Source organism: Actinia tenebrosa, unplaced genomic scaffold, assembly GCF_029948245.1.
Source record: "Actinia tenebrosa isolate PJP-AT-01 unplaced genomic scaffold, QUT_ActTen_1.0 PGA_scaffold12__29_contigs__length_12842862, whole genome shotgun sequence".
NCBI lineage: Eukaryota > Metazoa > Cnidaria > Anthozoa > Actiniaria > Actiniidae > Actinia > Actinia tenebrosa.
In genome coordinates this window covers 5361609-5385214 of record NW_028292572.1, presented here as the reverse complement: position 1 = coordinate 5385214, position 23606 = coordinate 5361609, and the positions used below count along the sequence as shown (strand labels likewise).

Below are 23606 nucleotides of genomic sequence, written 5' to 3'. Positions count from 1 at the left end.
GCGCTATTCGTTGGCGGCTCTACGGAAAAATGTACAGGCTCCCTGTTGTTCGTCTTCGCGCGCATAGGCTGCAGTATGCCATTGTCATCCAGGAACCTGAAGCCCACGTTGGCGTGGCTGCTCGTGCCAATGCAAATACTACAAAGGATTAACTTCTTTCCTGAGTAGTTCAAATTCACGGACATGCCCGTGACATCAACCCAAGATGCCTGGGTGTATTTTTTCTCGCCTGTGTAAGTCGTATAAACACAATCTACTCCAGCTACGTAGGGGTTATTCATCGCCATATATAATAACTCAGACCAACACCCGCTACTGCTAGGCCGGCTTTTAATAAGTTATGGTCATATTCCTCAGGTATCGTAGGCAGGACCTTCTTCTTGATTACGTTCTTTGGTTTCCCTGCAGGATTCTCTACGTGCTCCTTTTTTGGCTTCTCCACGAAATGGGGAATGTTCCTAAGAGTGTCAGAGTTCACGTCATTCACCCCAAACTTCATATCCTTGGTAGCTCGCTGCAGCTTATTGTTGTAACCCACGACGGAATTGGCGTTGATAACCAAATTACTTGGCATTAACCAACAACCAGGCGACAAAGCGTAATCCAGTCGCACTTTAGACTGCTGCACTGCAAGTTGATATCTCTGCACCAACTTAGAGATCTCATTCTCGATAACAGCGCTTTCGAAGAGGACAAGGAATACTTGTTGCGTTTCCTGCGACGCACCGGAGGCATCTACGATGGGGCTGCGAGTGCTAACCTGGGCCCCTAGAATGCAGTAAACAAAGGCTTCGATGCTTCGATTAATCCTTGCTAGGTTTTTCAGTCCAATGCCCTTTGCGGCAAAGAAAGGCGCCCAAGGATACTTTTCTTTGCTTTCTATGTAGTAAATTAGATTACCCTTCGTTCCGCTGCCTCCTAAGTCGGAGAATTCGTAAGAGCTAGGATACCCCATGCCCGGCCTTTCTATGCTGGCACCAACATACGAAGCATAGGTGTAAGTCTCTCCTAAACCATGGGCGGTGCCCTCCTTGTTGCGAAAATCAAAGTTGGTAAGCTTAAACTCATTCCTTAATCGCTCCCATGCAACTTTGTCATACTTGTTATCCTTCGGGTTAAAGATAGCGTCACTAGGAAGCGGCGCTCCTAACTCAAACAATATCCTGCGAATAGTAAAGGCAACGTGGAATCTTAGGAAAGGAATATGGAACATATCCGCGGCTATACCACATCCTTTAGTAGCAGCCCAGACAGCAAAGTTCAACTGCTGCGGCCAATACCGCATGTTGGGACCTGATAACCATTCTCTGGATTCTTTCCCCGAGTTATGTTTCATGGCAGTTTCTCTAAAGATGTCTCTGACTTTTGTCTTGAAAGTCGTAGGGCCCACGGGGATTTCTAAGGAGGTAACCATCTTAGCAAAGTCATCCGCTCCACCTTTGTTGTCGTAAAATGGGTAATTCTGGGTGGTCACTAGTAGATTCTCTGGGAAGTTTGACTCCTTTTCTACCGTCTCAGGATGCTCGGCGGTCGCCTTTGGCTCCAAGTCCGCATTACTGTACATTCTGGAGCCTTTAAAGTAAATCCCATCGGGTCTACGCTCAAACTTACTAGGGTCTGCATGTGGAAACATCTTCCTAAAGGCCCTCCAGTTGGCATAATCCCGGTTGTCGTGATGTGGCTGCTCCTCAATATCATTCCCAAAAGCGTCGTACATTAGTATATATAATGGATGTTATACCTTCAGCACCTAAGTTGTACCCAGATGTTCCCTATACTACACCTAACGAACTAAACGCGCAGAATTTCAGGCTTAATAAAGCGAACTTAATCCTGGCTTACTTGGAAGGGCAAACAAAACACTATGAAAAAGTCCGAAAAAAGTACGTCAGAGCCCGTAGCACGCTACATAAGATTGCGATAACTTCAGGGTCCATATCTGTTGTGTTAACGGGCTCCGGCGTTGCTACTTCGCTTACTGGGCCGGGAATAATTGTTGGAGTTCCTTTGGCCGGCGTTGGGGCAGCCTGTGGTATTATTTCGGCTGTTGCTACGGGTATTATGAAACAGTTGTCAAGCAAGATATCCAAGCATGACACGACAATAGCTCTGTCAAGGGCTAAAGTAAATACTATTACCGATCTTGTCTCAAAGGCTTTGCGTGACAGAAAGATAGACGACGTTGAATTCTCGCTTATTCTGGCCGAAGAGGAAAAGTACGAGAAATTAAAGTCGGACATAAGGAATAAAAAAACAGTCGTAAAAGATCTTTCCGAGGAATCTCGCAAAAAGATTTACCAAGAAGCGAAAGAAGAGCTTCAAAGAAAGCTTGCTCAGTAAATATCGTGACAGGATTCTATTTACATATCAAACGCCGGCTGTCTGGTTCATATGCAAATTAAATATAATAATTTTCACATACATAAGCGTCCAGATGTGTCTGGCGTTCACTTGTGATCGTGGGACTTTGGAGCTGGGGAGGCCTAAAGTCCCGAGTTCAAGCCTCGCTGTAGACGCATTTGGACCGGTTGCTGTGAGTGAAAAAAAAAGGCCTCCCCCACTCACAGCAACCGGCGGGGGAGGGGTGGAAAGTGCGATTCAACCCCGCGATGGGGGGTTTCGCGATTGGAAAAGTCAGGGGGTGTCTCGGGAAGCTGTCCGGAGTTCACCCTCTGGTGGGTCGTAAGAAAGATATATGTGTATGTACTAGAGGGCCTCTGGCGCGGGATGAAATAAGCCCCGTAAGCCCAAAATGCAAAAAACCCCACTGGGGATAGCTTGGTGTTCTGCGCGATGCATTCCCCAGTGGGGTTTCTGGCAAAATAAACGCCAGTTTTGCATTTTTATTTTCTCGGAATCCATCCTAATAGGGGGTGGTTGGGGTCTATTTTGTAAAATATTTCGTAAATTACGTCAGGGTAATAAGGAATATTCTTATCCAGCCGACAAAACATCCACTCGGCTTTTGTCATATCAGAAACCTCGGGAATAGACTTACCGGTAATTTCAGACAAAAGATAGGGAATAGCTTTGTAATATTTCCCTAGTTTTAATTTTTTCAATGTTTTCGGTAGACTTTGCGGGGTTGGCTCTTCTAAATGGTCTATGATTTTCTTCTTTACTTCGTTGTTTAAATATACCGGTCGATAACCTTGGATATGACTCATCCAGTCCCTGAAGTATTTTATTCTTTTGTATGGGGTTTTCTTACGACCTCCATTGGCGTAATATTGCTCTCTGGTAGCATTTGGTACGGCATTACGAATATTCTTACCACATTCGTAACACTGTGCTGACGTGTCGTCTTCTATTTGCATTTTCTTACCACAACACCAGAAACCCTTGGGCTTGGGTATGTTAACTTTGGATCTTAGGCAAATTATACAGAAGTCATTGGCGAACTTTTTACATTCATGCATATATAAGACAAATATTCCTAACATAGCAGCAACAAATAACGGGACGCGGGTATTTCCCGCTGCCGGCGCCTTCCTTAAACCGCCTGTAAAACCCGTAAATCTTTGACATTGACCGCGAGTCCCCCTTACTGCTGCTGGCTCCTACTTGTAGCAGAGGAAGGCAATTTAAACTGCTTGCAAGTATGGCAAAATTTTCGTGTTGCTGGAGAATTGTGTTGTGTCTCACAGCTCGGGCATGGAAGTGTTGGATTTGACTTGATGTAGTCATCTAAACGTTTATAGAGTTTTTCTTTTAAACCATCAGTGCTTAGTTTATACAGGACACATAAGGCTTTCAGCTCAGACTTGTACATAATTTTGGTTCTAAGCTTGCTGGAATCTGAAAGAAGACACATTTGGTGGATAACATGGCCACATTTCTTTCGGATGTATGACTTCTTGGATTTCAACTTCAATCTACGAATCCACGTGAAGGTCTGGTACAGTGAAGAGGAAAAAAACATGTGCAGACACTTGGCCAAAGATTTCTGTTTGGTAAGATAAAAGCCCAGCACTATTATACGTTGCACTTTCTTCCAATGGTTTTGGGGTCGATCTTAATGCTTTGTCAAATAAGGTCTTGAGAAATTGACTAGCTTTTGTTGGAAAAGTGGAAAAGTGCTTGGTTGAAGTTGCCGATGTAATATTCGTGGAATAGCAGTCAAGCTTTTTAGCCAATTAGGTCTCATGAATTTCTTTGTTTTCTCCTTTGATTTCATCTACCCAGATTGCTGACTCTCTAATTTGTTTAGCACTGCATGTTGGACCTGTATGTGATGAAAGTACTGAAAGAAAGAGTGAGGAAGTCTTAGGTTTCCAAAAAACGTCGAGTACAAAGAAATGCAAGAATTTATCCATGAAGATTATTTTATGGAAAAAAAGGGTTTTAGAAGTGAAATTGGCATGATATTACTTTTAAAGATAAAGATTGTCGCTGAAATCGTTTAAAACCCATTTAAATGAAATATTAATATCAAAAGGGTCCTAAGCAATAATTCCCTTTTTAATTAAACATTCTTCATAACTTTTATATTCACACTTTTTATATGTAGGTTGCATACTAGTAAAGAATATTTGTATAAGTACTTCACTAAAATAGGACAAGAACTTTAACACCTTTTTCCTATTGCTGAATAACACGTTAACATAATTTTCGGTTATGTTATGATTCATATATTTCAAAAAGTTTATTGTTGTTAAATTCCTTCAGTAATTCGTCTAAACGATTAGTGAATTCTTCTAGGTTAGCATTGGGATGTCTATAAATACAACCAATTATTACAGTCGATTTGTTTGTCTGAAGTTCGATCCAAGTGGACTCAACTTCACGTAAATTTAGTTCAATATCAGATCGACGTGTTGCATTTAAACTTTTGTTTACATAAACTGCAGTGCCCCCTGCCTTCGTTAAAGAATTATCATGAAAAAAGTCATAACAAGATATATCAACATTAGATATAGATCGATCATTTAGCCTAGATTCTGTAACACCAATGATATCGAGATATTTCTTGAGATATTTTTTGAGAGGCTTCTTATGTTTACATGTAACAAAAATAGTGAGTTTGAGAGCTGCTCATCTGATTGCAAAATAGAATTAATGTCAGGGACAGAGTAATAATCAGAACAAGGTAATTGTAGCATATTATCAGAATCGCAGTCATCAAACCTATCAGGATTTGAAATCAAATCGTACAAGTCACTTAAATTATCTACATTATTCGGCGGACCTATTTTATAATAGTTTACTTATAATTACCATATTCAAAATCTTCGAAGGCCTCCAATGTTGTGAACAAGTAGGTTGGCCCCGAGTCATCCTTCTTTAAATAAATTTTGCCATTCATTGTCCATAAGTGCTTGTAACGATTCTTCTTCTTGAAATCATATACCTTGCTAAATAATTTCTTCCTGTTGATAGTGAGGGATTCGTTTATGAAGATACGCGACTTCGAGTTGTTGTTGTTATTGTCAGCTTTCACTGATGGCAATGATTTCGCGGTCTTGCCATGCAACTTCTGTCGATTATTATAAACCTCCTCTTTCTTACTACGGCGAACAAACTTGGCAATCATACGATCCTTAACTGAACGAGTATCCGGCAATCGATGGACTGTTGAGATGTCGTCCTCGTCGAGCTCTACGTCGATCGAAGAACACAACTCTTTGACAAGCTCTACGGGGTCGTCGTCCTCGAGTTTCGGTATTCCAACGATTTCAATACAATCCCTGCGTAAGTATTGTTGAACATCATCGAGCTCAGAATGTAGGTTATATAGATCAGTATTGGCTTTATCAACTTTGTCTTTAAGGTTTTGAATGTTAACTTCCATTGGTTTGATCTTTTGAGCTGATTGCTTTTTCGTCTCTGACCAAGCTTCAGTAATTTCTTCAAATTGTTTACTGATAAAGTCTTGTGAATTCTCTAATGTAGTACATTTATCCTTTAGCTCTTTAATTGCATTATTTAGATGAATTAGTTCGGCTTTCACCTGCTTCTTAACTTCTTTTTTAATTTCTTCCTTCAAAGTTTCGGCGTCCATCTTGGTCCACGTGGTCTAAAGCATTCTGGAAACGATGGACAATTACCTCGTATAGCATTCCATTCTGCAACCGATGGCCATGTAATTTGGCTTTGGAAATATCTCCCGAAGACAGTAACCACATGATATATAATTGCTCACACAGTCTGTATGCTTATGTCGAATAACAATGCCAGGCTATCCAGATAAGGGTATTTACGGAGCCACATCATCACTAACAACACTTGATTTTTCAAATTTAATTTTCCTCTTCTTTGGCATTGACGAACGTACATGAGGGACCATGAGCGGTAGCGTATTTGTCAGTATTAAAGAAATATGAAGTAAACGTCTCTTTTTTCTTGTACCTCTTGGTTTATTTCTTCTTTTCGTATTTTTGGTTGAAGCCACACGCGACATGGCTTCAACATATGAGTCAATCAAATCGTTGTTCACACTTCATGAGGAATAGTTTTATGGGCTCGTGTGAAAATTGAATAATTAAAAGAACAACCATCAGCCGAGCTTTGGTAAACTGCTTGATTATTTGCCGCAATACTCTTCCTGCTGTGGGTGCAATTACACTTGGCTGTACCCTAGGGATAAAGCTGAAAACTAGAAGGAAGCAAACCTACGATGGATAAGAACGATAAAGGTATTTAAAATCAAGAGCTGAACAATTGATCAATACCCAAGTTTGCATTTGTAACAAATATTTTAATCTCGGTATTTTATACTACAGGTCCATCACATGCACAAAGACGTGTACGAATAACTGAACCAGAAAAAGCATTGGTTCTTCAGTGTTATGAAGAAAAAAGCGGAGAAAGTTGGGAAAATGTTCTTCAACATGTTAAGAGAAATCTTGAATCGCTTCCATTGTCTTCTCCAGTTGTAAAGTTTTATCTTGAACAAGAGAGTCAGCAAGCAATTAATCGTATTCGCCGTATCGTAAGAAGTCAACTTAAAGCTGCTAGCGAATCTTCTATTCCTGTGACAGGACCTATGTCGGAGATTCTGGCATCAAAAATGAGGTATGCGAAAAAGGTGAGCCCGGAAGATCGATGGAAGACCAAGTTGAGTCATATGTCTACTGATATCGGTGGTGAATCAAGCTTAAATGAGGAAAGCGATGTACAGGAAGTCGTGAAGCAAGCTGAGAGCGAAAGTCCAAAAGAAAAGCGAAAACGATTTAAAGGGAAAGGAAAACGAAAGGCTTAAGATGCACATGTGGCAATGGGTAATAAGGCAATGGCTACTTTGGATAAGATGAACATGCTTCTGTACAAATATGGCGCAGACAGTTCGAGTTCAAGTGAATGACAATAGCCGATTGCGTATATCTAAGTCAGGCAATCCTGACGTTATATTAATGTTAATGTTCTTTAGATAATTGAATAAGCCGATGACCAAGAGAAGTTTACGTTTGCCAAAGCCCTAAAATAAATGTCGAAAAATATATGCAAAGACTCACAAAGAAAAGAAAATACAAGTATAATTAGAATTGATATCTCCAGTCGAATTGTAAGCCCTTTGTAGAACTATATATAGAACTGACACTCTATTCGCAGTCACCCACGTTATGTCAGACTTTTTGTTTCGTTCCTTCCAATAAAATACATAAATTTTGTATGAGCTGGATAAATTGGGTGGCTTGTAAACTCATTTGAATATTTAGTTGACTCATCATAAATAGTGAACTTATTGCACTTACACGGAAGTTCTCTATTTAGTGAATATTTCTACAATAATACATGTATCCTTGGGGGAAAGCATAGAGATGCATTGATTTGTTACCTAATCATATTTAGCATCAACCTACTAGCATACTATCACGAATCCTGCGATCTGATTGGCTAACGTACACACTATCTTTCCTGTGATAGATAGTGAGTAGCGAAAAACAAACAAGTGCATGCTCAAGTTTCGTGGAATTCTCTGCTTGTTTTCTAAAAAGTCTTAAAAAATCGATTGTTGAAAAGACAAGACTGTATCAAGGAAAGGAATTGAGGTTTTGAACGGTACAGATAAGTAAAAACTGAAGAAATATGGCAATTTTAACACGAAAAAGCGGCCGTCAGATTTCGCTGAGATTTTCAAGTGCAAGCTTTTCAACGGACAAACAACTGGCTACTGAGATAGTGATGGCATTTTAAAAGCATTCTCTCAAAGAACAGAAAAAATCCAAAAGACAACTTATTCACATGTATTCAAGAAGAATTTTAAACGGTAAGAACAGGCGAAACAAAGAAAGTGCAAGTTAATGACAAGAATCGTATATAAGACAATTGTAAACATGGCACGGCTTTGAATGACCTGACAACAAAGTATTTGTAAATAAATTATTTCAATTAACCACTCATTAATAAGAAAAATGATCCCAAGAACTGATAAGATAAAAAACAGAGAGAAAGAGAGTTTTGACAGTAATAATAGAGACAAAAAGCTATAAAAATAGAGCAAATTTAAGGTGGCTCGACCCCCTCACGCTTGACCGCTACCTTCCACTTTTGGAACGCTAGTGCATAAACGTCTTTTATCCTATTGCAAATCTTTTTTGCACATAAGTCACATAAAGATTGAATTAATGTTTGATGCAGTTTTTAGTGAGATCGGACGTCATAACACGTGATTATGATGAAATATTTGTTTTCGTTTAGAAAATAAATTTACCCTTGCAGAGCGTTCAACACTAAAATGCTTCGTACCACATAATTATATACTAGATGCCTCCATTTGTGGGGATTTTTGAAAAAATCTATCTAGCTAATAATGAGATATTTGAGATTATTTAAATATAGTGCATAATCTACTTCAAAACTAAACAATGGATTTCATACGGCCGAAATTAATATTTCAGAGCTATATATTCACAAAAGTCATTGCTCATTTAGTTTTACTCTGTATCTAGTTTTAAAAGGAACATTTTGAAGGTAATCGACTTATGCGATTTTGTGAAAACGTATAGTGCAGAAGACGGGGTAAACATTTGATGCGCACTTTTCATCGCAGTTTTCTAGTCAATCTTACTAGATCTTCCATTATTCTAAAATTCGCTGATCATTTCTCTCAAAATTACGTCAGGATACAAATTTGAACTTAAACTAATATTACACAAAATTGCAAGACTATTGAACTCATTTAAAGCGATCTAAAGCGAACAAGAAATACAGAAAACATTAATCGTTTCCCAACGATTTGATGCTCTGGGAATTCTATTGTTTGCTAATGATCATAACATCAAATACTTTCGCACCATGCACGGTCTCATCTCGCTTGCCTGCTTTCCGATTTACTCCCGAAGTATGGTTCTCTATCTAAACTCAAAAGTCTTGCTCGCTTCTTTCTTGAAGTTTTAATTTGAGGCATGTTCGCTGATTCTATTCACTCACACTGACAAAGTACATCATGACAAACGTCCCACGTTTGAATAAAAAAACAACTGTTTGTTACCAAACTTCGGGGATAAATCGGAAAGCGGCCAAGCGAGATGAGACCGTGCATGGCGCGAAAGTATTTGATGTTATGATCATTAGCAAACAATAGAATTCCCAGAGCATCAAATCGTTGGGAAACGATTAATGTTTTCTGTATTTCTTGTTCGCTTTAGATCGCTTTAAATGAGTTCAATAGTCTTGCAATTTTGTGTAATATTAGTTTAAGTTCAAATTTGTATCCTGACGTAATTTTGAGAGAAATGATCAGCGAATTTTAGAATAATGGAAGATCTAGTAAGATTGACTAGAAAACTGCGATGAAAAGTGCGCATCAAATGTTTACCCCGTCTTCTGCACTATACGTTTTCACAAAATCGCATAAGTCGATTACCTTCAAAATGTTCCTTTTAAAACTAGATACAGAGTAAAACTAAATGAGCAATGACTTTTGTGAACATATAGCTCTGAAATATTAATTTCGGCCGTATGAAATCCATTGTTTAGTTTTGAAGTAGATTATGCACTATATTTAAATAATCTCAAATATCTCATTATTAGCTAGATAGATTTTTTCAAAAATCCCCACAAATGGAGGCATCTAGTATATAATTATGTGGTACGAAGCATTTTAGTGTTGAACGCTCTGCAAGGCTAAAATTATTTTCTAAACGAAATCAAATATTTCATCATAATCACGTGTTATGACGTCCGATCTCATAAAAAACTGCATCAAACATTAATTCAATCTTTATGTGACTTATGTGCAAAAAAGATTTGCAATAGGATAAAAGACGTTTATGCACTAGCGTTCCAAAAGTGGAAGGTAGCGGTCAAGCGTGAGGGGGTCGAGCCACCTTAAGCTTTACGTTAATACTTCGAGTCGAGTTCCCAAATATGAATGAAAACAGTGCTGCCGGTTGACCGTCGCTTTGTACAGTAAAGTTTTCATTGTCATTTTTTGCTTTTAATACTACATTTATTAGCTAGTAGGTTTATGCTATCATCGACTATCTATTGACTCATAGAAAACTCGACCTCGTAGTCTAATTGTTAAATATTAAGTAATGATAAGAAGGTAAATTATACACCGTGAAAAGATGAAAAAAATTGAAGAGATAACTAGCTAAAAACTAGTGTGAGCTGCGTCGGTGTTTCTATTGAAACAGTAATGATAAATGACGATATTGCTCATTGTCTCCGTTCTCGGTAATTAAAGGAGAACTTTACTTTTTTTACGACCTTACCTTATATTAATGGCCACAGTTCACTTAACATATTTGCAAAGTGTCTTAGGCATATCTTGTAACGCAGCCGAGGAATAATTCTTGAAAGTAGCGTTAAATCGCTGGCATGGTCGCCGCCATCTTGGAAGCTCTTCTGCACGCAAGCAGTCAGCGGTCATTGTCATCTCTCGTGACGTCATTGCGCGGCCGGTGTTTACATGCAGATAGCGCGAATTTTGAAGAACATTTTAGTTGCTTTCACGTATTTTAACTCATTTAAATAGCTCTTTTTTGAAAAAAATGCCTCACTGCATGGTTCCTGGTTGTACTAATGGTTCTAAAAAGACAAAAGGAACAGATATTTCTTATCACCGCTTGCCCAGAGACCCAAAATTGAAGAAAATCTGGATCTCGAAAACAGGCCGTCTAAATCCTGGAAAAGAGAACTCTTGCTACGTGTGTAGCAATCATTTCAAGCAAGAGTGTTTTGAAGTTAGTTTTAAACATCTTTTGGGGTAGAAAGGAAACAATATTCTTAAGTCCGGGTCTGTTCCAACCATTTTTCCCCATACAAGGTCGAAAAAAGAACGGTTTAAGACCATACAAAGACTACGAAAACGAGAAAAAACAGAGATAACCTTAACTTTCATTTGTTTTTATTTTAATTAGCTTATTAGAAAAGGATCCTTATAGAAATACAGATAAATTATCAGGGGATATAAATAATAAATGTAATATATATTTTCCACAGTTTTCAGATAATGTTCATTGAAATATAATTATTAAACAGACTATTGGGGTCATATCTCTTTTTTTTTTTAGGAAGTTGAATTTTTAATAAATTATAATCTAGAAGGGCCAGAACAAGATGATATTCAGAATGGCACTGATAGTTGAGCGGTTATATGCTTGAATTGTTCACTTTTGGGTTAAAAGCACCAAACGTGCACTGATTATTGGTTTTATTATGATAATTAAGACTTGATATGGAGCCAACTTGAAATCGGGTTCTGAGGTTAGTTATAGGGAGATTTTCAAAATGGCGGCCATCTTGACCGGAAGTAAAATGTCATTTCCTTAAAAGTAACGCTGATTGACAATCAATTCATTTTTTAAGACGACAGTTGCATAACTCGTAAGTAAAATACGCATTTCGTAATAAAATGTTACAAAAACAGTTTTAATCGTGGTGAAAATGACTTTTGGCAAAAAATTTTGTTTAAACCGGAAGTGAGACTACTCACAACCGGAGGTCCTTTAAAACAGTCATTCAGCGTTGCCACAGTCCTCAAGACAACCACATAAGGCGGTACAGACAAGTTGAGCCTTCACACATGCATGAGCACCTTCCTGAGTAACCTTTCTTGCAGGCACATTTCACGAGCTCCATACATGACCTGGTGACATCTGGTAGGGATGACCCATCCCATCGTCACTCATGACCCATAACCAGTTTTGTGGACTCGGAAGAACTGGTACCGGTAAAATTACTTGGCCCCAACAGTAGCCAGCCTGATAAGCGGCTCTTCTTGTGTGTTGCACCAGTGCAGTCCTTGTTGGAGGGATTGATTCCAGAGGGCGCCCTTTCTGGGCAAACAGCTGTTTCCTTGCCTGTTTGATGTCAGTCTTGTCAATTGTACGATCGTACATGAGAATGACAAATATCTCCAGACGTTCCATGCATGGCTCACTGACATCCATTCGACAACAAGACAACGCAAGGAAAGCATCGGTTACCTCTAGATATAGCTTCCACGTTTCAACTGCTGTCTTCTTTCCTCTCCCACCAAAACAGGAAACAGTGTCACATCCTGTAAAGGCATGGAAAAACGGGAGTGCAAAAGAGCAATGGTTTCTGCAGGGCAATGGCTATCTCGTGGGCAGCGATGTATTGCAGGCGTGTCCCCGTACCAAGCAAGCAACCCAGAGAGCTCTAGTGTACTCTTCTTTGTTTGCAGATTATGGTAAGCTGCAGTGGCCAATACAAGCACATCTGTGTCGACAGTGCGGATTACGATCTTGTGATAGTCTTCTTCAACTGCGTCGGCATGATGCAAAATCATTCTGCTTCTTCGTTCAAGCATGGAGATAAGTTGTTAGTATCACAAGCAGCAGTGCACCGTATTTCTTTGCCATACGTTGTAACAACCAGTTTATCGGTATTAAGAGACCTCAAGCATGTTAAGGCCTGGGTTGGAGCTTTGATATAGACCCCCAGCAACGTTTTAGAGTGAGACTTTAAAATCCAAGATGGCGGACGGCGGAAAGGGAAAAACTGATTGATATGTTTGCGGATTTTGAAGTTTTGAAGCCTCCAAGCACGCTATTGCTCTTGTGAAGACTTTTTACGGGAAGACTTTTCACGACCTGTCCTTAAAAGGTATGTATAACTCAAAACCATCAAATCAAGAGATCTTTTGCTTTCGAACTTATATGCCGTTAATCATTCGAATCCAATTTCATTTGAAACGCGTGGACGTTTTAGAGATATAGGAAATTCGTTAACTGTTCATAAACATTTATAAATTATTTTACTTCCAACTATTTGAGATGATGAGCCTGTGCAAACTTAGATTTTTAGCTATAAGGTAAAATGAACTTCAAACTGGTAAGCTTTATTAAGCTTTATATATATATTTAATATTGCTTTAATTTAGCTGCAGCCTAAATTTTTAGTCTTAGATTCTTACTTCATAGTTATAAAGCTGATGTTTCATGGTCTTTTATTTATTTTTTTTTTATTGTAAAAGTTGATAAGAATAAAAGATTAACAATAATTTAATATAATGATTTCTTAAGAATTTTTTAAAGTCACTTTCAAAAATATATAAGCTTATATAAATTAAGGTATAATCTTTATACACCTGTTGCAAAAAATGTTGTAAAAACCTAAAAGGAAAGGTGATAAGTGATAACCTTGCCCCTATCGCTTACCGCCTATCACCTTTGGCTCAGTATATATAACATCAAAACAAATGCCTAGATAATAAAATGCCTTCTACTTTTTTTTTCAGATTAATTTCCACCATTTATTTTCTTCTACCAAATACACAACCAGGTATATGGTGTGAGTTTATGTTAACTTAGGCTGTAAATTGTAGGAAAGTCAATAGAGGGTAAACCTGGCTATTGTACAGTAGATATTATCTGCTGTGCAATGATTGCGTTCCTAAACTATAGCTACATATAAAACTGTATATTCACTTAATTTTCAAATCAAGCATATATAGGCTTAATCAACAGTTTTGAGCTATATTTGGCTAATTTTTTTTTAAAAAATTTAGGCTATATTAAATGCACTGTTATTTTCCAAGATTCAAGAAGCTTAAATGCAACTTTTCTCTTATTATAAATACTGCTTGCTTCACTTGATGAATTGTAATCAGACAATGAGGGAAGATTGCCATATTTCATTACATAGGAGGTATCCCATTTTTTAAGACTTTCATTCAGCTGCTTCAGTGCCTTTAAGATGTGAACTTGAACTATAGCAAGGTGATTTTCATATCTGTTGCGTGTTAAGCCAAGGCGTAATTTATCAAGTTCAATCACTTCAGGTGTTTTGCCCAACACAACTTCAACTGCTTTAGCTGTTTTTGATTGAACATTGTAATAATTATCATCCATCCTTGGTTTCTTTAAGGAAAAGGTGATCATGTTATCTGACTTGTGTTTGTTTCCAACGCAAGGGGTGCTTCCTTGTGGATCTTGGTTAAGGCTACTATTGGAAGACGCAAAAGTGGTATCAGGTGTGGATCATTATCAGGTAGATGAAGGTCTTCTTCAATAAATGCTGTAGGGTCTTCGAATTCAATTCTCTGAACATCTTCATCATAGCTGGGGTCACCCTCTTGTGTGTCAATCTCATCATTTCTCAAGCTCGATTCTAAATAACAATTAAGAAATATTATGTGCATCACTTAAGGTTTTATGGTTTTCGTTGGAATAAATTTATTAATTGAGCTTGATGTTCCGGCTACTCTGCCAAAGTCATTGCCTTCGTCAGAATATTAAATTGTTAATAATTGTTAACTGTCAAGCAATTTTATTTGAGCTATATTTACCTACCTTTCTCTGGCATCTCTTCATCTTGATAATAGCTTGAGTCACCATGACAATCTTGTGCGTGATCCTCATCATTTCTCAAGCTCCAGTCTAAATAACAAATATTATAATTACTGTTACCCACCAATCCTATTAGCTATATTTTTATCTACTTTGCTCATGGCATCTCTTCATCTTGATGACAGCTGTCAGAAGAACCATCTCGTCTGCCCTTGTTATTTCTAAAGCTCAAGTCTAAAAATGACAAGCAACAGATTTTGTAGTACTTTTTATCTACCAACCAATCTTATAAACTATATTTTACTTACCTTGTTCTGGCATTTCACCATCTGGTGTAGGTGGGTCTATAGATCCTAACTTGTTGTAGATTAGCTTCCCATCTTTGTCTATTAATTTATACCAAGGCAACTCTTTCTCACTTCTCAGGCAGTTTTCCCACTTGATATCTAGCCTTCTCTTTATTTCCTTGATGGAACTTGACCTGAAATGAGAGATTGGGGGTCCCTCTGGTTGTCTAGATGGTTGTATTGGCCCATCAAAGAATTCAACTGATCCATCACTGTGCCACTGCCACCACACACCAGGACCAAGACACACATAGTCAGATATCTTCTGAAGATGAGCTTGCCACATGCGAGAATTTTTAATCAGAAGATTCTTCTTTATCACAGTGTTGGGCTGTTGGGGTAGGCATTTACTTAGTCTGGTTATTTCCCGTTCTTGAGCTGCCATGGTGTTCTCCGATTGACCCAATGAATCCTCTGCTTGTATGTGGAGAAAAGCATTTGGCACCAGATTTTTGGCATGTTTGCTCCCTGTCTTCCTTGTGATGTCAACAATGCGGTCAAAATATCTTTCAAACAATTCAACATTGATCGACCTAAGGCAGACTAACCTGTAAGTAATATTAAGATTGGAGTTACAAATTAAAACAGCTAGATTAATAAAACATACTTATATTGCTGCCTGTAATACCACAGAAAAACACTTACCTATAAAGAAATGATGCATGATCAACTATGCTGTGATAGTACATACCAAAAAGCTTCCGCATGGTTATTGTCTTGGGGGGCGTAAGAACATCTTTTACTGCTAGAGCATGTCTGAATGCCAGATTATAAAGCCTCAGTACTTGTTTTGGGCTTCGGTTGTTGTCTTGGGAGTAGAAAATTCCCATCATCTCACAGAATGTAGTAATTCATTCAATTACATTTTCTTCTGCTTTGCCTTGTAGTATTATAGTGACTTGAAGAAGAGTGCGACGATAGTCAGTACATCTTAGTTTATCTTTCTTTAGAGCAATGGAGAGGGTTTCTTTAAGTAAGACCAAGGTGTTAACATCACTGATATGATGAGGTAATTCTTGTAGCATGTTTGCAATATGATTCATGCAGCAGTGCAGCGGCTCAAAAAACAATACCTCATAATCCTGAAGGTTAAGATCTTCCAGTGTCAACCTGTTATTACCACAAAGGAGTGCAGGGACTCTTGCTGTTCCTCCAAGTATTTCTGTTAACTGCTGTTGTAATTCTTTCTTTAGGCCTGTAGTGCCTTCATTTCTGGCCTTGAGCTCTTCTCTCAACTGCTCTACCTTTAGGTCTTGAAAAGGATGCAATCCTCCTGATCTTCCATGAGGGCCATCCAGAACAAGCTTCTGCTTTTCTTTCAGATTCCTGTAGCTCCTATTAGCCATATATTCAAAGTCATCTCCATTTGTCAGATCTCCATCACAACCTGCACACCCCCTGTGTCCTCCTTTCTGTGTGCCATCTTCAAATTCCACACTTGGATTATCTCCATTCATAAATGTCGTTTTATCTTGGATTTCAATACCAAGGGATGGAATAAAAGCTAATGGTTGAGCAAGACTTCTAAGACACTCTCTCCTTGTCGGGACAAAGAGAATTTGTTCTGCTTCAGCAGCCCCACATACTCCCATCATGTATAGTTGTAGCTCGTCCACAACACATTGGACATCTATTTTTCTCTTGTTGATAACCAAATATTCTTCATTGGTGAGATGGATGGCTGGATCATACATTTCTCTAACCATGAAGAGTATGAGACCACTACTTGCAATACTTGAATGGTCATGCCAAATAAGCCAGTGTCTAGATCTTTCGAAGGTTTTGATTTTCAATCTTGCATCTTCTAATGCTATACAGTCTTGATCTAGTTCATCTAGTTCATCTAACCTCTTCAAAGCCTCTTCTCTTGTCATCTCTTCATACTCTTCTTCTGCTCTTACTCTAATGAAATTTTTATTTCTTTCAAGGCTTTTCTTTCTAATTTCAGATAAGGGGTACTTTCTTGCAGATAACTTGCATGATCGCTTCTCAATTTTCCCTTCTGGGGTGATAATGAACTTTGTGCTGTCAGTTTCTAGAACAGGAACTCCTAAGTTGAATTGTCCTGAAGAAATTTTATCTAAAATTGACTGCTTAACTTTCTGATTGCTCCTGGGTAAAGGGATACTAATTTCTCCACCAATTTGTTTTCGCTTTGCTCTTCTAATTCTTGGACCTGTAAAATGTGTTTCAAAACTGTTACAAAAAATTATAATTCTAATATTAATTATAAAACTTCCCAAAAAGGATTAGCTTAATTTTATTATTATTATTATTTTCATCTGATACTGTACACCTGTTATATATATTTAGATATTGTTATTTAATTTCTTACATAATCCTGGACCCTTTCCCTTCACTCCTTTTTACAATCTTATATCTAGCATGATTTTGAAACTATAAAATTTTACAGTGTTATATATTGCAGAGGTACAAAATTTCAACCTAATTGTGTAGCTAGTTTAAGAAATTATATATACCCCACACACATAGAGGGGTTGGGAGTAAGGGCTCTGAGAGAAAGAACAAAATTATGGAGTTTGTATGGGAGTTGAATTTCTAGAGGTAGAGGGGTGGGGGTCTTAAAAAAATTATCCCGGGGGGGGGGATGATGGAATTATATTATTTATATTGATTGTGTAATTATAATCATGTGATATTTTTGTATCAGGCTATTTCATTTAAAAAAAACAGAATAATAATCCGAATAATTCAGCCCTTCAATTTTTGTTTCAACATTCAGTTACTATACCTTGTGATCGGCTTTCAAATGGTGCAATATCTACTCCTTCATTCTTAAGATATTCTTTTAGCAGCTGGCCAGCATTTGGTGGTGGGGAATCGCTTTCAGCTTTGTGTACATTGTAGATTTTTGCTTTTTCAGACCAGTTGATTGGTTGTTTGGGCCAATTTTCAATGTCAGTTAAGAGCTCTTCCAGGTTACCAGTGATTGCTTTAGGACAATGTGATCTATTTTTTGGTGATTTTTCCCAGCGTTCTTTTGCTTCCTCCACTGTTTCAAACCCTAGCTGCATGCGCTGTTTGTTTCTCAAACCAAAAGAAGTATGCTGCGAGAGGTGAAGATCAGCATCATTTTCTTTCCAAAAGTTTTCAATGTTACTTTTGAACTTTCTCTTTTCATCCCTGTCTCTTTTCTTCTTTTCTGCAGAGCTCAATTTTTTCTGTAGACCAGCCTCAGGAATTTGAAGAAGTACTTGTTGAAATGTTTTTTCAAGCTGCTGCCTACACACTCCATCGAATTCTGAAAATACAGCACTTCCAATCTCTCTTATTTCTTTTTGGGTAGGTTTTGGCAGAGATGACTTGAGAGCCTCCTTTGCTGAGCGATTTAAATCTGTAAAGGGCAATCTCCTTTTAGCAATGCAGCCTTTAACATACTTCTTTTGGCACTTTGGCTTTGAATGGTAAAGGGCATATTGGATTGGATGTACTATTTGGCAGCATTTGCAGTCAGCTATGGTATGGCAATTCTTTCGTCCTTCAGATGTGCTGTACCATTTTTGGGAAGAAAATGTTGAAAGAAACTGTGCTTTGGATTGTGGCGGGGTCCATTGAGCCATTTTTTGATCAATAGTCTTGTAGTGTTTCAGAAACATGGCTAATTAAATTCATAAACGAAAAAATGTAATATAAAGCGTTAATTTATTGCATTGTTTTATTGACTGGAAGTTCTGAATTGCTTTTTCATGGCTAAAAAGCTTTTCATTGGAAGAATTTTTACATTTAAATTCAGACAAGTCAACCTAGCTTGATATTTATTCCCATTATGTGTGTGTGTGTGTGTAAATAATACTTAATAATTGTCCTACCTTTATCAAGATGCAAACGAGGATAATTCTTAAATTCCTCACATATTAACCGGTATCTTTCATCAATTATTCGAATTTTAAACTTGAGATTGCTTTCCCCCTTTTCTTGTTTGATATATTCAAGAGTTTTTGACTTTGTTTTCCACAGAAACACTTTTGAAAAACCACAATCAACGCCCATGGTTGATGCATTACATAAACAAAGATGGTTTTTGCAAAAATCTAGAAAATTGAAATTGCCGCCAAACCATACAAAATTCGCGCATGCTTATTGTATAATATATCGCTGTACTTAAGAAATATTTATATAGAGCAAATACGGTTTATCTGTGTTAAAAAATGTAAGCCATAAAAATGTAAAAGCAATCAATAAAACAAATAAGCAAAAGTTAATGCATATTTATTGTGATAATTCTTCGTGTGGTTGAGTTTATTTTCCACTGAATACACTGTGGGAGTCTTGGTTATCCAACAAAGAAAAGAAACTCTTCAAAATTTGACGAAAACTTCAGTATAATCCAAATTATTTTTCTTGGCAACTCAATATCCTTTTGTCCGCCATCTTGGATTTCTCAGTACTAGAGCCTTTCACTATACCAGTGCATGAAGTACCTTCCTAGAGCCCAAGCTTCTTAGGATTTCAAGATGACAAAATGGCGGACATTATGCTATTGTTATTAGGACTGCCAGGATTTTGCAAAGTAGGTGATGAATATCATTTAAGAAAAGGAATAGATAATCAAAAGGTAATGAACTGATAAAGTTTTCAAATTTTACGTTGAGAATAGATGTATTTTACATACAGAACTCCACCGAAATTGCACCTAACGGAGAGAAGCCAGAATAACAAGGCAATAACTTTCAACCAATGGATAAAGGACAACCATTCCCAACGTGAAAGGGCAGATATATTTATTTAGTCTTAAGAAATATAAAAATTAGATTGTTTTATGAAAAACTCGGCACCTACTTTTGTAAATTCAATGAAATGTTACAATGGTCATGTGACACGTCACGTGACATAAATATGACATGTAATTGGATTTTTAAATCAGGAATACCAAGAATAAACAGCCAGAGTTTTAGCTCATTCGGGGGAAAACATGATTTTTTCCCCTATTAAGCCCTTTTTCTGGCTCAACCCAGGCCTTAACATGCTTGAGACGCAATGAGTCCGGCTAAAAACTTGAAAAGTTCTCCACCCGAAGAAAATCTTTCCAGCTGCGAGGAAGTTGGTTGTTTGCTTCAACACTTCGTCGGACACCAGTTCCGCGATCACATCTAGTCGTTTGTTTCAGGCTGTTTTCTATATACTCATCACATACGACATCAACACGCTGAGATTTGCTGATATGTGTTTTGACATACGGCAAGAAAGATTCAGTGGCATATTGGTGAAACGTCTTCTGTGCGCCAGGTTTGATCATATTCACCAGAGCTGCGCCGTCAATTATGATAACGTCAACATTCGTTGGGATCGTGCTCCGTGGACTTGTGTGAGACTGAGGACATTCTACCAATTCTGATTTGTTTCTTGGAAGTCGTAGCTTTCCGAGGTCAGATAACGCTGTTGGACATCGCTGGTTTTCATGCTGGAAAAACTTATCCAGATCACCGTCCCTTGACTGGCGTGAAATATACAATCTGGAAAAAAGGGAGCAGTCCCTCTTGAGTGATGAGACCTTTTGAGATGCTTTAGATGTCTTTGGCGCTGGGGTATTAAACAGGTAGATCTTGTTTCTCTTGATTGGTTCATACATCGACTTTTTTCGGTTCACTAAACACTCAGATATGTAAACCTGGATTTGTTCTTGACCAATAGCTTCTGCCTTCATCATCATTGATACAGCTTCACGTCCGGGAATTTCTTTTGTGTCTAAGGCGATAAGATCTTGGCTGTCTTCCAAAAAAGGATTTCCTAGCTCTTCCATGGTATTTACAAGGGCTTTAACATCTACTAAAAATGACGTCTGAAAACTCTTGTGCAATTCATGATGTGATGTGGCTGGCATCTGATGGTTTGCTTCTCTATTCATATCCGCTTCAATTTCTTTCGCAAGTTTTGCTAGCTCAGGACCTGCCACCATCCAGCGTCGAAGAGCGTTGGGGTTTTCAGTTAGACCAACTGCTCCGCCTTCTCCTTTTACGATGGAATTATTTTGCTCATGAGCCTGGTCGATGGCCATACTCGAAAAGTTCCTGGATGATTTCTATACTGTGAAAAGGCCTTCTTCAAACTTTGATGCAACACTGGGGGAAGTCTGGGTAAGTCTGCCCATGTCCAGCAAATGAACAGGGAGACAGCGTGCATAGTTGATGTGGTTCGTAGCAAAAAGCCAGGGAATCATTTTAGAAAGAGAATCGGTGTACTGCTTGAAATTGGATGTGCGAATTGATCTCAGGAACACCAGTAGTAAAAGTTGAAGCTGCATAGCAACGTACCAGTAATAGAACTGTGGCACTGACTTCTGTTTCTCACACCATTCATAAAATAAAAATGCTGGGCTTCCATTTGCGCTTGCGTGCTCTGGGTACTTGGCATATGCACGTTGAAGTAGGATATACAAGCTGATTGCTGTGATTTGATGTGCCCGCCTTGTTCGCGTAACACTTGACGCCTTCAGGAATGAATTTGCTGTTCCCGCTGAGGCTATTTCTGCGTCCGTCAATGCAGTTGTCCATCCGCTCCTTTTCAGCCATCCACCGAGTAACTCCAAGAACGCCATTTCAATATGGAGGCCACGAAACATTATTATTTCTCCATGAAGATTATTCCATTTCCATTGAATTTGTACCAGTCTTTCTCGTGCTTTATTTAAAGACGCAAATTTTTCGTTCTCTTTTTCTTTTTATCTTTCTTTTTATTGTCTTTCTTTCTTTCTTTTTGCATTTTCAATCACATTCATTGTTTGACAAATTCAGTTAAATACTTAATCATTCAAAACCAACAAAACGTCATTAATTTCTTAATTATTAAAAGCCATTGAAAAGTTAACAGAGTTCCATCATACAGGGAACTTGGAAGTCTATCACTCACACCTTTTGAAATATCTGCCCAAAAGGAATCACTTTTCCTACCAAGGCATGGTGGGAAGAACACAGCTGACTATCTTGGATCATAACAGCAACTGTGATAGACAACAAGCAATGGTGAAAAGGGGAAAGGGGATGGGAGAAAGCAGGTACAAGGTCGTATTCCCAAAAAATCGCAAACCCTGGTTGGCTAAGCCAATCTTAGAGAAGAAATCATACAACTTTGTGACAAACCTGATGGATGAGACAATGAAATACCATGAGGCTGGGGAAAAGAAGGCGATTGCAGTACCATCGCACATCCCAAAGAACATTGCGTCTCTTAAAAGACCACCAAAAGAAGATGTAATCAAGGAACATATTTCAAGAATGGAGAAGAAATTAAAAAAGAAGGAAGAAGTGTGATAAAAGGTGATTGATCAATTGATTGCTACAAGTAACTTCATCACAACACAACCACAGTACATAACAGATAAATAACATACATTCAAGCTTATTGATACTTAAAAAATATTTTGGCGGCAAGCAAAGCAGAGGGTCAAGGAGAAAGTGAAAAGATGAATGGACAACATGGAGAGGTAAAACACCGAATGATTTGAACATGTCACTTTAAAAAATTAAATGTTCATAAGCTAAAGTAGACTACTGCCAATATACTCCTAAAAATTCTAAACATTCAAAATTCAAAAATAATAAATTTCAAAAACGATAATTTCTGCAAAATATACTTTGGGTTTTTCTATTATTAATGAATGCTACACTATCTCGTACTAATTAGTTAGATGCTTCTAGGATTTATCTTAATAACTTTAAACATGTTTCATTATTTCAATATCTTAGCGAAATGGGACAAAATAACGTTTTACTCATCAGCATAAAGAAAACCAGTGTACTCAAAATCTTCCTCAAGGCCAGGTGGTGGGAAATGGGCACGAATACACATCACTGCACATGAAGGTAAAACCACCCTGATTTCTTTACCTAAAACGCCCCAACACAATCGAACCAACTGCCTATATGCAATGTGTCGCTTTCTCTTATGTTCAGGACCTTGGTATAAAGTCTTATTGCCATAATACTGTCGATACTGAAACCATGCAGCTTCCAGTACCCATCGATTTAAACAGACTGCCTTGAAACCAGGATTATTGGTAACACAAGAAATTGGCTCGCTAAGATTTTCCTCTTCGAATACTTGCTGATTTTCGCTTATTATTTGAGGTACTTCATGACAACAAATACACTCAACATCTCGATCCATTAATTGGCAATGCTCGCACGTACACCTAAAGAATAATCACAAGGCGAAAGTCTACAATAATACCTTTAATTGAATGACCTGAAATAATAATATATAAATAAAGTCACTCTATATACCAATCTGAATTTTGTAGTCGGAGATTCACAGCCTCAATTAAAGAACTGGAAGAGTTGCTATCCGAATCTTCTTCCTCACTTAATGAACGACGACGAATTAGCTGGAATTGATATCCCTGAAAATCAAACGATTCCTCCAATTCTTCAGCAAAAAACTCGTCCAAATCTTCACTTGACATATCACTGATATTAGAAGTACTACTGGATGAGGAACTCATGTTTACAATTTCAAATCCTATCCAGAAATCCCTGTACGAAGAAGCTAAATTACTTACAAAAAACACGAGCTAATGTAGTGCTCATAACACTACTTT

General features: G+C 37.9%; 1 protein-coding gene across 1 annotated transcript; it reads right to left on the bottom strand.

Moving 5' to 3' along the window:
- Window positions 1-5093: 5093 nt before the first annotated feature.
- LOC116303223 (uncharacterized) lies at window positions 5094-6001 on the bottom strand. Its single transcript, XM_031712724.1, has one exon. The coding sequence runs from the start codon at window positions 5999-6001 to the stop codon at window positions 5204-5206; it is 798 nt and encodes a 265-aa protein (XP_031568584.1). The 3' UTR covers window positions 5094-5203.
- Between the last annotated feature and the right edge of the window lie 17605 nt (window positions 6002-23606).